The 14,764-nt window shown below is 40.6% G+C and overlaps 1 protein-coding gene and 1 long non-coding RNA gene across 5 annotated transcripts in view; one reads left to right on the top strand and one right to left on the bottom strand.

Annotated features, from left to right (window-relative positions):
• Positions 1 to 14,764, top strand: part of chd9 (chromodomain helicase DNA binding protein 9) — a 77,103-nt gene that overhangs the window by 21,687 nt on the left and 40,652 nt on the right. For 3 of the 4 annotated variants that reach the window (XM_068319871.1, XM_068319862.1, XM_068319887.1), the window contains exon 3: positions 8,029 to 8,438. In XM_068319871.1, the coding sequence (XP_068175972.1) occupies positions 8,029 to 8,438 (410 nt within the window). Of the gene's footprint in view, positions 1 to 5,082; positions 5,207 to 8,028; positions 8,439 to 14,764 lie in introns of those variants that run through there. The other variant, XM_068319880.1, reaches the window with a different exon arrangement.
• On the bottom strand, positions 1,926 to 4,903 carry LOC137599160 (uncharacterized). Its single transcript, XR_011036753.1, has 3 exons — positions 4,420 to 4,903; positions 2,373 to 2,922; positions 1,926 to 2,145 (listed from the first exon to the last, which is right to left on the bottom strand). It is a non-coding gene; the product is annotated as an uncharacterized lncRNA (long non-coding RNA).

The following is a 14,764-nucleotide window of genomic DNA, read 5'->3' as shown; positions in this document are numbered from 1 at the left end:
GGATTACTGTATATTTTCATTTTTTTTATAACGTCTAACATCTTTCAGTGTTTGCTGTTTTGTGGTAGTGTAATAGAAGAGGGCATCATATTATTCCATCACATTATTCATTTGGGGATATCACGTCATCCATCTATCTGTTAATAATTCTACCTTTGGCATAATGCAGCAAACAAGTGCAAATGGTAGCTTTTGGTGTTTGGGCATTTTTATGCATCTCACAAGAGGGGCCTATAGGGTTTTGTTTTCTTTCTGTATGTCCTCAAACGAAAAAAAAAAAAAAATAGACCGGAAGGACTTTACTGAAATTTTACCCATGCTTTCCAAGGCCCAGAAAGGATTGAATCTCATATTTAGGGTAAACAGCGCTACCCGCTGCGCCACCGTGCTGCCCCCTAAAAAAATATTCAATTTGGTCTGTTAATAAGATGACATGTTTGTCTGTACTCTAAATTATATACCTTCAGCCACCTGGCCTGTTAAGAAGTAATATTTATTTATTGTTTACATGGCAATAACTCGTACCTTTTTTTAAAAATATATATGTTCATAGTTGAAGTGCATCAACTGTGTTCTTTGTCTGAAAAATTATATATTTATAGTAGAATAATATTAGAATATAGTAGAAATTTATAGTAGCAAAAACATGTATCATTTTAGTTTCCATTTTATATTCTCATTCTTTAATAGAAGATATTGTCTATCCACATCAGCCCAATTGCATTTTTTCCAGCAGCCCTCATGTGTCCATGAGCACAAATTGTCTAGTTAAATTTGGTACTCCCACTTTTAAGGAGTCTGCAAGGACTTGCTGTTTGACAAGAAGATTGATTAAAATGGCCCCCTAAATGCATCATTTATGCACAGTCTCACAGATACTAAAAATTAATTTGCTAGTCAGCTGTTAATTTGTGAGTGCTATGCTGTGCCGGAGCTGACTCTCATGTGTGAGGTGTCAGCCCACCACAAATCACTTTTGAACCCTCAAACATGAGTTTGAAAAAAAACAAAAAAAACAAAAACCTGAAACACTCAATTTAAATGGAAGGAATTCCACATCAGGTGTATTTGAGATCAAAAGGTATATTTTGCCATTCTGTGTACCGTGGATAACTGGACCATTAACACTGGGGGAGTCTCTTATTCCAGCTGGCTATGGTTATAATCAATTGTACGAGTAGCAGCTAGAGATAGACTCTGAAGCGCCAGCGGTTGCGAGTCATCTTTTCACTCAGTCCTGTCTCTCAGCTCTCATTTCCCTAATGGTGAGTTAGTCGAGGCCCTTACGGTGGTACAGCCAAGCAATGAGAGCAGTGGTGCTCTAATACACTCCCTTTGATGAGGAAGTAAGGGAGTGTTCAGAGACAAACACCTGTGCCTCTCTAGTCGCCCTACATCCCTCTATACACACACATACACACACACACACACACACACACACACACACACACACACACACACACACACACACACACACACACACTGGCTTCCTTTCACTAACACGGCTATATTATTCCCCTCCTCTTCCTCTTCCCTCCCTCTTCTGTCCTTCATGAAAGCCACTCCCCTTACACAGAACTGCAAAGCTTATTTGCATATTAACTGTTTAGTTGCCATGGATTTGGGGCTCTGTGCCATGTGATCACTGAATAATGTTGTATGTTGTGTTGTTGATGTGTTGGCTCATAAACTAGACGTAACAATCAAGACAAAAAATGAGTAATTATCATGTCCTATGGAACCAAACCTTTAAAGCTCCATTATGTCTTGTCTAAGATAACCATCAGTCATTTGACTTTTTTAGCTGTTAACACGTTACTTTAGTGATTCAGATATTACATTTTTTTTTTCTTTTACTAAAACAGGCCTTAAATGAGATTTAATGCCCATCTCACTGTTGTGTAGTTCTAGTCAATAACCCCCCCCCCCCCGATTTGACCTTGTTGATAATTATTGGACAGATGATTTGTTTAAATTGGGGAGGACATTGTTGATCAGCACTTTCGAAGCCTGCATGGTCTGCCTCTGAGTCCAAACTCCAAGGCCCTAGCTAGCCTGGCCGGTTGATCGGATTCCTGCTTCTCCGCACATTTGGACAGGACAGCCATTGTCGTGTGCACGTTAGCCTCTATGGAACACAGGATGCTGAAAAATAAAACAAAACACACACACGCAAAGTGAAAGAATGTCACAAGCATACTGGTTCTTCCACTGATTGTGTAACCTCCCCCATCTCGACTGAGACTCATGTCAATACTATTGTAGTTGGACGCTTACACATATCATTATTTAGTTTTGCAGTCTTGTAACCAGCACTCACAACACATTTTGTTTTTTGAAGACATTGTGGAAGATCCCTCGCAATAACTTACTTGTTGCAGCTAATCTCTTAAAATGAGTTTCACCAGTGTGCCTTTGTGTTTTGAAATGCTGTGTTTGTTGAATTGATGTGGTCATAAGAGTATTCACAATCAGCAAACACAACGTTGTGCGCAGCAGCGTGAAAAGTAAAAAGGTGCTGAAAACAACCTGAGATCTTGCAGTAAATAAGGAATAGAAATAGATTTAGTGTCATTTTGGTAGTTCAGGCTTGATCCAGCACTGCTGTGCTCTTCACCTGGCGCAAAGCCAGCCATGTGTGTCTGCATAAATGTTAGTACCATGTGACACTGGGTGCACATGGTCCCTGTATAATTCAGTCAAGAGTCCCCTGAAGGGTGCACAGGAAAATGTTTTGAACACATCTCAGTTTTTTTCCTTTTGGATTTTTATTTTCCCCAAGGTTAGAGTCGATGAGTATGTTTGGCTTAGAAAGGTTCCTTCCAGAAGGAGTGACCCAGAAGCAGTGAAAGACAGCCATGCTAAGAGCTGCTTGAATTCACTGCGTGCTGAACAAAGGTGCTTTCCTTTCCAAGGATATTCCTGAAAAGACAAGAGATAAATGTTGTAATTCTTTCCAGTGGCTAAATGTAAGTAATAGATCTCAGATTCCCTCACCAACGTCATGATATTACACGTCTGCAGTCTTTATTAGCAACTTAAATTTACAATCACATCGACATTCCATAGTCATTATGCAACAGCAGATGTGTAGGTGTAACATTCCCATCTTTGAATATTGCTATTGTTCTAATACAGTTATTTTTATTTGTTGACAACCAAAATTCTTGAACAGTAACATTCTATATGTCAGAGCAGCCACAGTAATTACAAGGTCAATAGCACATAATTTATGCATGAAAGCTGCAAGGAGATGACGAAGGAGAGGCAGGTCCTGGATGTGGACAACAGTTGTGACCCACAACTACTCCATCATTATAATAACACCATAATGCAGCACATTGATGATACAGGCCATCCATAAAGGATATAATGCAGATTAATTTGTCTGCACGCTCTACTGATAAACTACGCTATAGATTAAGATTAGTCTTTGTGATTAAATAAAGTGTTTGTCTTTTGTCCACATTCTCAAGTTTCCTTGCTCTATCTGTGCTTGGCTTCTACATTACACTTGTTTTTTTAGTGTTGTCTTGGCATGGACTGCTTCAGCCTTCTTCACATTGGGGGTGTCCATGTTTGTATAACCTGAATGAATCATGGTGAAAACATGTGGGACAACATACATGAAGATGCCCATCTGTTGCATGTTGTAGTTTCGCAACGGCTGGAAAGCAGACCGATTCTGGAGTTGTCTTTATCTGACTTCTGGAAGTTTTCATTGAAGATCAAGTAAATATATTTGGGAAAAGACAATGGAATGTACTCTTCTGACTGAACCACAGCTGAAGAATCATTGCATTGTGACCAGGCTTTGACCTTGCAATGGAATTGAGTTTGCATCAACATCTGTTAGTTTCTCTACTCTTTTATTAGGAATTTATTCTTAGCCCTTTGGAAGTTTATCCATTTGCTCATCTAGAAATTCTGTATGATCCCGTTCCATAAATAAATCAGCAGCACTGACGGTAACCCACATGTCGACAGTCTGTAGTGTGGGTGAAATCCAGTATGTTGGGGGTTAAGTTGTGAAAGTTAATGTAATAACTGCTAGCACCATCTGCTGGCCTACTTCCTTACAAAGAGAGAGAGCGAGAGAACGAGCGAGTGCATGACAGGGAGAGAGAGAGAGAGAGAGAGAGAGAGAGTGAGAGAAAAAAACGAGTCTGGGTTTAACGACATCTCTAATATTCATGCTGATGCATTTTGCTGCTTTGTGCTTTCATTTTCCGCCGCTCTGCCTGCCAGAGTCTCAACCTTACCTCACACACCCCAGCCAGGGAGAGAGGAGGGCAGCGAGGGAGAAGGAGAAAATAGACAAGTGGGGTACAAAAAAAAAAGGAGGAAAAATCAACTGGCCAAACAAGCAGGGAAGCAAACACAAAAAAGCCTTTTTGTGTAATTAAAGGAGTAACATACCTTATCCTGGCCGGTGAAGAAGACGAGGAGAGGCACTAAAGTGGAAACGGCAGAGCAGAAAGAGACAAGAACGACCAAGAAATAAGAGGGGGAAAAAAAAAGACAAGAGAGGTAAAAGCGTGTGCATGAGAAAAAAGCAGGCGGAAAGAGGAATCAATGAGAGGGGAGGAGAGAGGAGGCAGGGGAAGGCAACTCTGACACACATGCACTGAGAGAGCGAGGGAGACTTGGGTGAAGCCGGACGACAACGAAGAGACACATGGAGGCAGAATGAGAGCTTCCTGGACTGCCACTCACCTCCTCTACTGCCCACAGAGCTGCTCCCTCATCACCCTGTGAAGAGAGGAGTGAGGGTGGGAGGAAGAGAGAGAGAGAGAGAGAGAGAGAGAGAGAGAGAGAGAGAGCTCCCATGCGCTCCTCTTGAGCCCTGCCCGCTGGGGGAGGAGGAGACGAACGGCTCCAGCACTCTTGCACTGCCTGAGGAAGACGAGCTGACCGGAGAGGAGGAGGGGAGGTGAACTAGGAGAGAGAGAGAGAGAGAGAGAGAGGGAGGGGAGGGGGGGGACACGCGGTTTTCTAGGAAGAGGTGAGAGAAAACGACTGTTGAAAGCAAAAAGAAAAGAGTGAATTTGTTTTCCAAGCGAAAGCGTGAACGATCAGAGAGAGAAAACCCGGCGAAAGGGCAAGGCTTTTGTTAGCCGGTAGGAGAGGGGGAGGAAAGAGGAAGAAAAAAACAAAAAAAAAAAACAAAACCACCATGTCTACAGTGAAGAGGCCAAGAGGAAGGGTAAGTGAGCTGCTCTGAGAACAGGGTGGGAGGAGGGACGAGGGGGGAGGAGGGGCTGACAGGAACTGAACAACCTTCTCTGCTACTGGCTCATGCTGCACTGCCGCCATCTTGAACTCATTGCTGCTTTATTTTCCTTTCCTCTACACTCATTTACTTTGCTGAGCGAGACCTTATCAAGGCGCACGGCTTTCGTAGGGCTTCTGTACCCCGCCCCCACCGCCCGATTGCTCCATACATCCCTTGACGTCTCTAAACTGCCTGGCGCTTTAGTTTATGTACAGTGCTTGTTGTGTATGTGTGTGTGTGTGTGTGTGTGTGTGTGTGTGTGTGTGTGTGTGTGTGTGCCCATCAGTGTGTGTGTCCTCCATGTGTTGAACCTGTCAGTCACCAGGGAGCTCACTCCATGTGGGGAATGAAGGGTAAAGCTGGCCGACCCAGTTGGATCTTACTGTACATTTTCATGGGCTGTAATTGACCTGAGCGTTTTTGTGGGACGAGAAAGAGATTGAAATCACTGCAGCGCTGGCAGGCTGTAATTTCAGTTATTTATAGATGTATTACACAGCTGCAGTGCCCTCAGTTTTGGTGCATTTTATCTATTCCCCCCCCTCTCTCTCTTTCTCTCTGGTAGGCTGTATGTATTTTTTTTCTTCCTTATACTCGTTCTTTCATGTTCTTCTGCTCTTAAGCAGTACTTTCAACCCCTCCCCCTCTTTTTTTCTTTTTTTTTTCTCTTTTTTTTTTTCTTATACAATTTACTTGTATAAGAACATTCCAGCATGATCCAGTAAATTTCTTCCTAATAGCCTTAGCAGCATTGCTCACGTGAAAATCATAATGCGTCTCTTGTGTTTGTGTGTGTGTGTGTACAGTTTTTCCCCCCTTCTTCCAAATACATGGCTGGCTTATTTCTCTCTCCCTCTCTCCCCCTCCCCATGTGTTGGAGAGGTTCAATCTTATTCTCTTTATTTAGCTGGCTGGGTGGGAAAATAAGCGACTGACCGCGCCTGGGCTCCACAGGCAGACGCAGTGCATTTTTAGATTAGGTCATCCATTTCTGGGTTACCTTCCTGTTGGACTCAAGGCTCTCCACAAGGTGCTTGTGTAGGCATAAACCACCATCACACATCTATTATTCATAAATTATCATGTATCAGCCAAGCTGGATTATTTATGTCTGTAGGGCTTGCTGTAACCGGCTACATTGAGTCACTGTTTACAATACCTCTTCATGGTGTAACTGACTTGAAAGATTGTCGTTTGCATGAGGCTCAGAGTTTTTATGTCATTTGGTTTCAGAGTTTCACAGTCCTCTCCACCTGATCTAAATAATTCCCCTAGGGAAACGTTGGCCTTTGTCATGCTGAAGGTCTGTGGATAGATTTTACATAAGAAGCTCAAAGTTGAAACAAGCTCCGTGTTGAGTCAGATAGACCCACGTCTGCCACCAATATCTGAGATGGGGCCAGCAACAGCTTCTGCGGTTCTCACAGCCCCCAGAAGGTTGTGTTTTTCGGAATGAGTAGTACTTGCAGTCGACAAGTACTATCATCATCGCATGGTGATTTCTGCATCATGGGATATAGTAATTTCATTAAGGGTTTGCAGTGGTTTACTATAGCTCCTGTTCCATATTTGATAACCCCCCCTACTTATTGTACATTGAAATGGTATCTCAATGTGCTAGCACCGTCTTCATTTTCTTCATCTTCATGTTGTCACAGATAAAGACCAACTTTAGCAGGTGGATGCAGTTGATGTCAAACACAGCTAGAAAATATTTTCTGGTATGGATATGTGACTATGAGGAAATTAGCAAGTTACTGTAGTTTGTTGGATATACTTAATTAGCAGAAAAGTTGTCAATGTCCTTAAACTGATCTAATGCAGACTGAACATTTTCTTCTTTATAAGGGAATCTTCTAAAATTATACTATTGTCAACATACACTGCCTGGCCAAAAAAAAAAAAGTCGCCACCAAAAAAAGTCACACCCTCTCAAATTGTGTTGGACTGCATTTAGCTTTGATTACAGCATGCATTAACTGGGATATTGTTTTGATGAGTTAATGCAATATCACAAGATTTATTTCCATCCAGTGTTGCGATATTTTTTTCATATTTTTCATCAAGATCTTGCATTTATGAAGATGGGGTCTGACCACAATGTAAAGCCATCTCCAGCACTCATTGAGATTCTTCTACCAAAGAATCTCAATGAGTTTGAGGTCTGGACTCTGTGGTGGAAAATCCATGTATGAAAATGATGTCTCATGCTCCCTGAACCTCTCCCTCACAATTTTAGCCCAATAAATCCTGACATTGTCATCTTGGAATATGCCTAAGTCTAGGTTCAGCAACAGTGTGTGTTCAAAGAATGCGATCAGCTGATTACCTGAATATACTGAATGACCAGGTTATTCCATCAATGGATTATTTCTTCTCCAAAGGCACCAGCATATAACTCTTGTGATATTGTATTAACTCATCAAAACAATATCCCAGTTAATGCATGTTGTAATCAAAGCTAAATGCAGTCCAACAAAATATGAGAGGGTGTGACTGTTTTTGATGGCGACTTTTTTTTTTTGGCCAGGCAGTGTATGTTTCAGCCTCTTAACTCTGCTTTAAAGGTCTTATCTTTATATATTAGGTGTTTATCTCACAGGTTCTTCTTTGCCCATATAGCACCATCTGTTTGGCTTAGTGTCATCTAAAATCAATTACAATATGTTTTTACCACTGTATATTTTCCTTTTAAGAGGATCTTTACTCTGACTGTGGATTACCATTGTCTTTATTTTTATCTCTTTTCCTAGCCTCGAAAGAATGGCAACGGTCCCAACAACCAGCTGCGAGTTCTCAGTCCCCCAATGAAGAGCAGCTCCTCGTCTTCCTCTTCTTCCTCATCTTCTTCTTCTTCATACGGCTCCTCATCAGAAAAGAGGACACCACGGAGGACGCATCATCAGATGGAATCAAATTTACAGGAAAAGCAGGAAAAGGCAAACAGGATAATATCAGAGGCTATTGCTAAAGCCCGGCAGCGCGGAGAAAAGAACATTCCCAGAGTTATGAGCCCTGAGAGCTTTCCCAGCTCGTCCTCGCAGTATAAGACCCACCGTGACCGTGAGCACAAAGGAAACGGCAAGGCAAGGCTCAAAGAGAAGGCTTGTAGGAAGGCCTGCATTGTACCCTCGTCTAAGCCCAAGCAGAAGGCCAAGATCGGGTACGTAGTCACTCTACACAATGCTATTCAGTAAACTGCTGAAATACACACTGTTGAAATAATCAAGATGAGCTTTAAAAGGTCCACCTACTCAAAGGTAAACATTTAACACAGTGAAAAGACAGCCATAAACTTAATTATTGATGCAACTTATCAATCTCTTGATAAAATGTTTTATACTGGTACAGTAGTCCTCAAGATATGAACATTTGACTTATTAACAACTGCACGCTGCAACGTCTGCCGCAACCCACGCCGAGCAGCATAGCAGTATCACCCCATCGATTAAGGTTTCACGTCATGTTAAAATACACCAGCAAATATAAGACCAAATGAACACACTGAACACGGTCTTTCCTCTATCGATGCATCATTTCTTGTTTCTGTTATCCACCTCGCTGCGAATTTCTGATCAGTTAACAAACGCATAATGAATTCATTTGCACGGGGACGTTTGCAAGCATCTTAGGCTGTAGACAATTTAGGTTGAAAGTTGCAGCCTAAATTGCAACGGGAAGCATAGAGACTCTATGCTTCCCGTAAGAAAACTCTTTCACAACCTGCCTGTTATTTAATTTTAAAAGTATTGAGGGGATTGCCCCCCTGTTGGAGCTAAGTGATGGGGAATAGTATTTTCATATTTAGAGCAGTAATGGCATTTAAATGACCTCAAATGGCAATTATAGATTGAAATTTAACAAATAATGTATATCAAATGGTATTTTGTACCAGAGGATTTGCCTTCTTTTAAGTGTTGGAGTTCAATGGAACCTTGGCTGAAGAAAGTACCCCGTACAGATGTGTACAATAATGAACATCATCCAATTGAAATGTGTCAGCATCTATCTGTGTGATGAAAGAAGATCCTCACTTGCCAGTAGTGTCCACATCAAAACGTTGGTGTGTGGCTCAATTCAAAGGCATCTCCAGAAATAGATTTTTAACAAATAATAAAAATAATGTGTAATATACCCGTGTCATCCATCCATCAACTTTCTTGCAGAAGAGACAACTGTAATCTTCTCATCTACAGTCGCTTCCCGCATTGCGGGTCAGTAGTGTTGTTGTAGCCTATCCCAGCATGCAACGGGCTAGAGGTGGGGTATACCCCTGACACATCGTCAGCGCATCTTGAAGAAGAAGAAGAAGAAGTACACTTTATTAATCCCCGCAGGGAAATTACATTTGGGCATTACATTTGGGCAGACCCATATCAATGTAATCAGTTGCATCTTAAATTAAGCAACTTTCTTTAAGTCACATGTATTTTTATTGAAACAGCCTTCACTTCCAGTTTGCGTTTCTCACAGTCTGAAAACAGATAAAATAATCCAACAAAGCAGAGTCTCTGACTGTCATCTGGATCCATTTTTCATTTAGATGATGTGCATAACTTAAGGCATACTGATCCAATATTTAAGTACCTGTCAAACTTGTTATTGATAGTCTCAAATACTTTTTCATTTGACTCTATATTTGATAGATTTATGTTTTCATATGAGATGGTATGATTCTAATTCTTAAATTTGTAGGAGGCCACATTTGCTACCATTAAATAATGAATGAAAGCAACCAAAATCACAACTTACATGTTGTCTCTCTGAAAGAATTCTTTTCAGAATCCAAATTTAATTATACCGGGTTAAAGATAAGAATCAAAACTCTACAAAACTTGGATAATGAGGATGTTCATTTTAAACAATATATAGTTTTCTTATATTGTACATGTGTGTTGCATTTATTACACAGAAGCATGTTGTTACTTTCTCTTTGCCTGATTTAACTTTATCATACAGTTGATTTTGCTGTTTCACTGTCAAAACATTTTTATCCCATTGGTTGTCAAGAAGGAAGCTCAAAGTTCAGCAGAATTTAGTGCCACCATAGCAATAAACCTGGCTCAGTCGTCAGCAAAGAAATGGGAGGAGCTAACAAAGGCCACATTTACATGTGACAGAGTGGTGGAGGGTACAGGGATGTCTTACTGATTTAGAGTTACTGCCGTTTGCCTCCCATTCCTCTGTTTAACTCATATCCTGTGTAGCTATAAGCCAACCCACCATATGGTATTGAAATATCAGCTGATTCAGATGTAAGGATAGGGATATCTGACTGTTAGCGGTATTGATTCATAACCAGATGACCTGGGTAGAGAGAGAAAAGCTAGATAAAAGATTTTGCCTTTAGTTTTTATATAAATGAAAATGAGAAACTTGTGAGTGTTTGTGTTTGGTTAATGAAGGAAATTATTTCTGTGATATGTTCACTAATACTTCCCAGTTTTAGGAGGATGCACTCGCTTGGTAACACAATGAGGAACTCAGGCCTTGTTGCTGTTTTGTTGATTAATAATGATTGTTAATTCAGTGTCCTCACAGAGGCTCAGTTATGATCATAAATAAAAGGCCAGTTTGATCAAGTTTAACTGGTAGGCAGCACATATTGGAAATTAGAAAGCTTAGCTGTACTCATCAGTCTCCTCTTAACCACCTTTTCCATCGCAATGTCAGTTGAATAAACCATCAGCATTTAATTAATGGAAAGATGTGTTAGTTTTCAAGGACAGCTGACAAATTATCTTCTTCAGTATGTGGCCATTCAAAATCATTGCTCATCACATTGAAATGTGTTACATGCTGTGTATTCCATTTTAAATATGTGTGACCATAATTGGCTTACAAGCAGAAAAGGCTTCCGATAAAAATGCATGCAACACAGCCACAGAAGGAGCCTTACAAAGTCTCAGTCAATCTTTTAAAGCATTCATTGCATCAAACATTCTAGCATGAAACTGATTTATTCTGGTGAGACAACTATGGCAAAGCATTACAGAAAATTTGATATGGGCTTTTCTGAACTTGTTGTAGATTAGTTTTTCAAAACAGCCAGCCATTTGGTTGTGTTACAGTGCTACTGCGCTACTGCTTATGTTTTAGCATCCCATTTATAGCCTGCTCAGAAGAAAGATGAATTTGAAGTCGTAAAACGCTGTTAAAGTTATGATGTACCTGTTTTACATATGCATTCGTGTTTGTAGGTACTTTCCCTTGAAGTGATATACATTTAAAATATAATTTGGTCAATGTTCAATAAACCATCCCCTGCCCCCCAATTTTTCCATTATTAATATTTATTTAAGATCACAAGGACTCTGCAGCTCTGAGCCCCTTCTTGTTCTCTATGGTGATGGACAGGCTGACAGATGAGGTTAGACAGGAATCTCCGTGGACTATGATGTTTGCAGATGACATTGTGATCTGTAGTGAGAGCACGGAAGAGGTGGAGGAGAAGTTAGAGAGCTGGAGGTTTGTCCTGGAAAGGAGAGGAATGAAGGTTAGCCGCAGTAAGACAGAGTACATGTGTGTGAATGAGAGGGACCCAAGTAGAAGAGTGAGGTTACAGGGAGAAGAGATCAAGAAGGTGGAGGATTTTAAGTACATAGTGTCAACAGTCCAGAGCAATGGAGAGTGTGGAAAAGAGGTGAAGAATCATGTACAGGCAGGATGGAACGGGTGGAGGAAAGTGTCAGCTGTGATGTATGATAGAAGAGTTTCAGCTAAAATGAAAGGAAAGGTGTACAAAACTGTGGTGAGACCAGCGATGTTGTTTGGTCTAGAGACAGTGTCACTGAGGAAAAGACAGGAGACAGAGCTGGAGGTAGCAGAGATGAATATGCTGAGGTTCTCTCTGGGAGTGACCAGGATGGATAGGATCAGGAATGAGTACATCAGAGGGACAGCACATGTTAGAGGTTTTGGAGATAAAGTCAGAGAGGCCAGACTGAGATGGTTTGGACATGTCCAGAGGAGAGATAGTGAATATATTGGTAGAGGGATGCTGAGTTTTGAACTGCCAGGCAGGAGGCCTAGAGGAAGACCAAAGAGGAGGTTTATGGATGTAATAAGGGAGGACATGAAGGTGGTTGGTGTGAGAGAAGAGGATGCAAAGGACATGGCTAGATGGAGGCAATTGATTCGCTGTGGCGACCCCTGAAGGGAAAGGCCGAAAGGAAAAGAAGACAAGGACTCTGCACCAGTCAACAGAAAACAGAACTGGCTGCTCTTGATGCAGTTTTGATAAATATTGTTAGACATATCTGCTCAAAAGGGAATATTGACACATTAGAATGTGACCCTGTAGTTTATCTTGTTTTGACTTCATCTCCAGTGATTCCATAAATTTGTTCTTGACAATCGTTTCACAATTCTTTCAGATGTGACTGCGGGGATTACCAGTTGATGCCACAGCACCTACTATATAACTCCTATTTTATTGTGAAAAGTTGTGTAGTTGGCCCCTTGTGCAACTGTGGTAAATGATGTATGGCTCTTAATGTGTATGTGAAGAGGGGTGTAGGAGTGTGTGAATATTTCATGTGAGGTGTAATGCTGGCAAATGTTTATAGCACAATACTGAACAGACAGTGTGGAGGAGAGTTATTTAACCATCTGAGGCCTAAATAGCCAACATAAATTTTTCTCTTGATGACAGTGTTGTTTCAGAAAAATATACTAACTATTGGGCAATGTACACTTTCATTACATTATTATAAATGATCACAACCTAAAGTACAAACCAGCTTGTGTTGTGTTCTTCTAAAGACGTTTTCCCTCAGACAGGCATGTGCAGGCCTGGAATCATGAGCTACATCATGATAAGTCACAATGTCGCAATGTAAACATGAGGGTTAAAACGTAATATACTGATTGCCTGGGCACCAGTTGACATGCTCAGAGTGTCTGATTTTCTTTTCTATTTTCTAGTCTTTGGATATTTTTATGCTGTAAAAGAACAAAAGGGTCAAAGAAAGTAAATAAAACTACCGTGTTCTACCCCTTTCAGAACAAATGGTCATGTTTTAGTTTGCAGAAAATACTGTAAGGATCAGATGTAACTCCTGTGAGAGAACTTGAGATGTACTTTCTAGCCTAGCAGAATAAACGACATTGAGTAAGTTAAAACTGATCACTCAAAAGGGTATGCCTACATTACCTTCAGTCCAGTCTTATTCAGCTCAATGCACTTTGAACTGCACATCTATGCTTTTAAGGCCCTGTAGTCAATAACTTCAGTATTAACTTTAGGGAGTGGAGAGAAACCTGCATAAGTCGGGAATGGAGCGTTGGCAGTGCACATAATGATGGCATCCGCTTGACTCTATTTGGCTTAAGTCAACAAGCCATAAGTCATGTTCTGGTGTTTGCTCATCTGCTAAAATGTAGGAATGTCTGTCTATACACCTACAAATGGGTATAGGTGTCAAGTTACTAATTTGATGCGATAGAGAATTCATCCAGGATGATGAGAAGTTCAAGAAAATGATTCATACCAGAGGAAATTCCTGCTCCTATGCAGGCACCACTTAGGATCTTCCCATGAAATATTAATGCATCCTGGCTGAAGAGGTACTAACCTTCCTCTAAAACAGGGGTGTCAGACTTATTTTCACCAAGGGCCTCATCAGCATAATGGCTGTCCTCAAAGGGACCGACGTTACTTACAAATGTAACTGAATGTAAAATAAATGTCACTACTCCTTAATGTTAAATAACTGAATGTATTACTTATTCAAGTTACAAACATTACAGTTGCATAGAATTTTTTTTTGTTTTTTTTACTATGTTGTAACTTAAATCGTTTTAATTTGTCAGTTTATGAAACACACAACCCCATCAATCAAGGATTAAACTATCCAAGTGAATAAAGAAAAATAACACCATACAGAAGTTAGGACATTAACTTTGTTTAAATTGTTTTTTGTCGAACTTAAAATGTGCTTTGACCCAAAAAATTTATTTTTTGGTCAAAGCACGCTTTTGCCTATTTATTTTTAGACACTCTGAACTTTTCTGGTCTTGCGGGCCACATAAAAGGATGTGGCGGGCCACATTTGGCCCGCAGGCTTTGAGTTTGACACATATTCTCTAAATCATTATTTGAGTCTTTGCTACATCGAGAGAGTGGGCAGACGTGTCTTCACAAAGCTTGAGGTTGTGCATCCATTTAGTGTCTTGAGTAACCTCGGTTTTCAATTAGACCTGACCCTTCTTAAAGGAATTGTGCCTATCATAAGACCATTTACCCTAGTTGTCTGTGTACCAAAGGGTCTGTGTGTCCAGTCAAGTCATGGTTTTCTTCCAGAACCATCAGTTCATTGAGTTGCAAGTGGTTTCTGATTTATTTTGCTAAGCAGGTTAGGAATTAAATTAACATATTGAAAATCTTTCTGACTGAAGAGAAACACAAATGACAGCAGATTAAAGAATGGGTGCACCAGTTGCTTTGACTGGTGGATTGCAAAAAAACACATACTCAAATTAATTTAG

Source organism: Antennarius striatus, chromosome 1, assembly GCF_040054535.1.
Source record: "Antennarius striatus isolate MH-2024 chromosome 1, ASM4005453v1, whole genome shotgun sequence".
NCBI lineage: Eukaryota > Metazoa > Chordata > Actinopteri > Lophiiformes > Antennariidae > Antennarius > Antennarius striatus.
The sequence above is the reverse complement of the archived record's forward strand: the minus strand, read 5'-3'. Positions and strand labels throughout refer to the sequence as shown.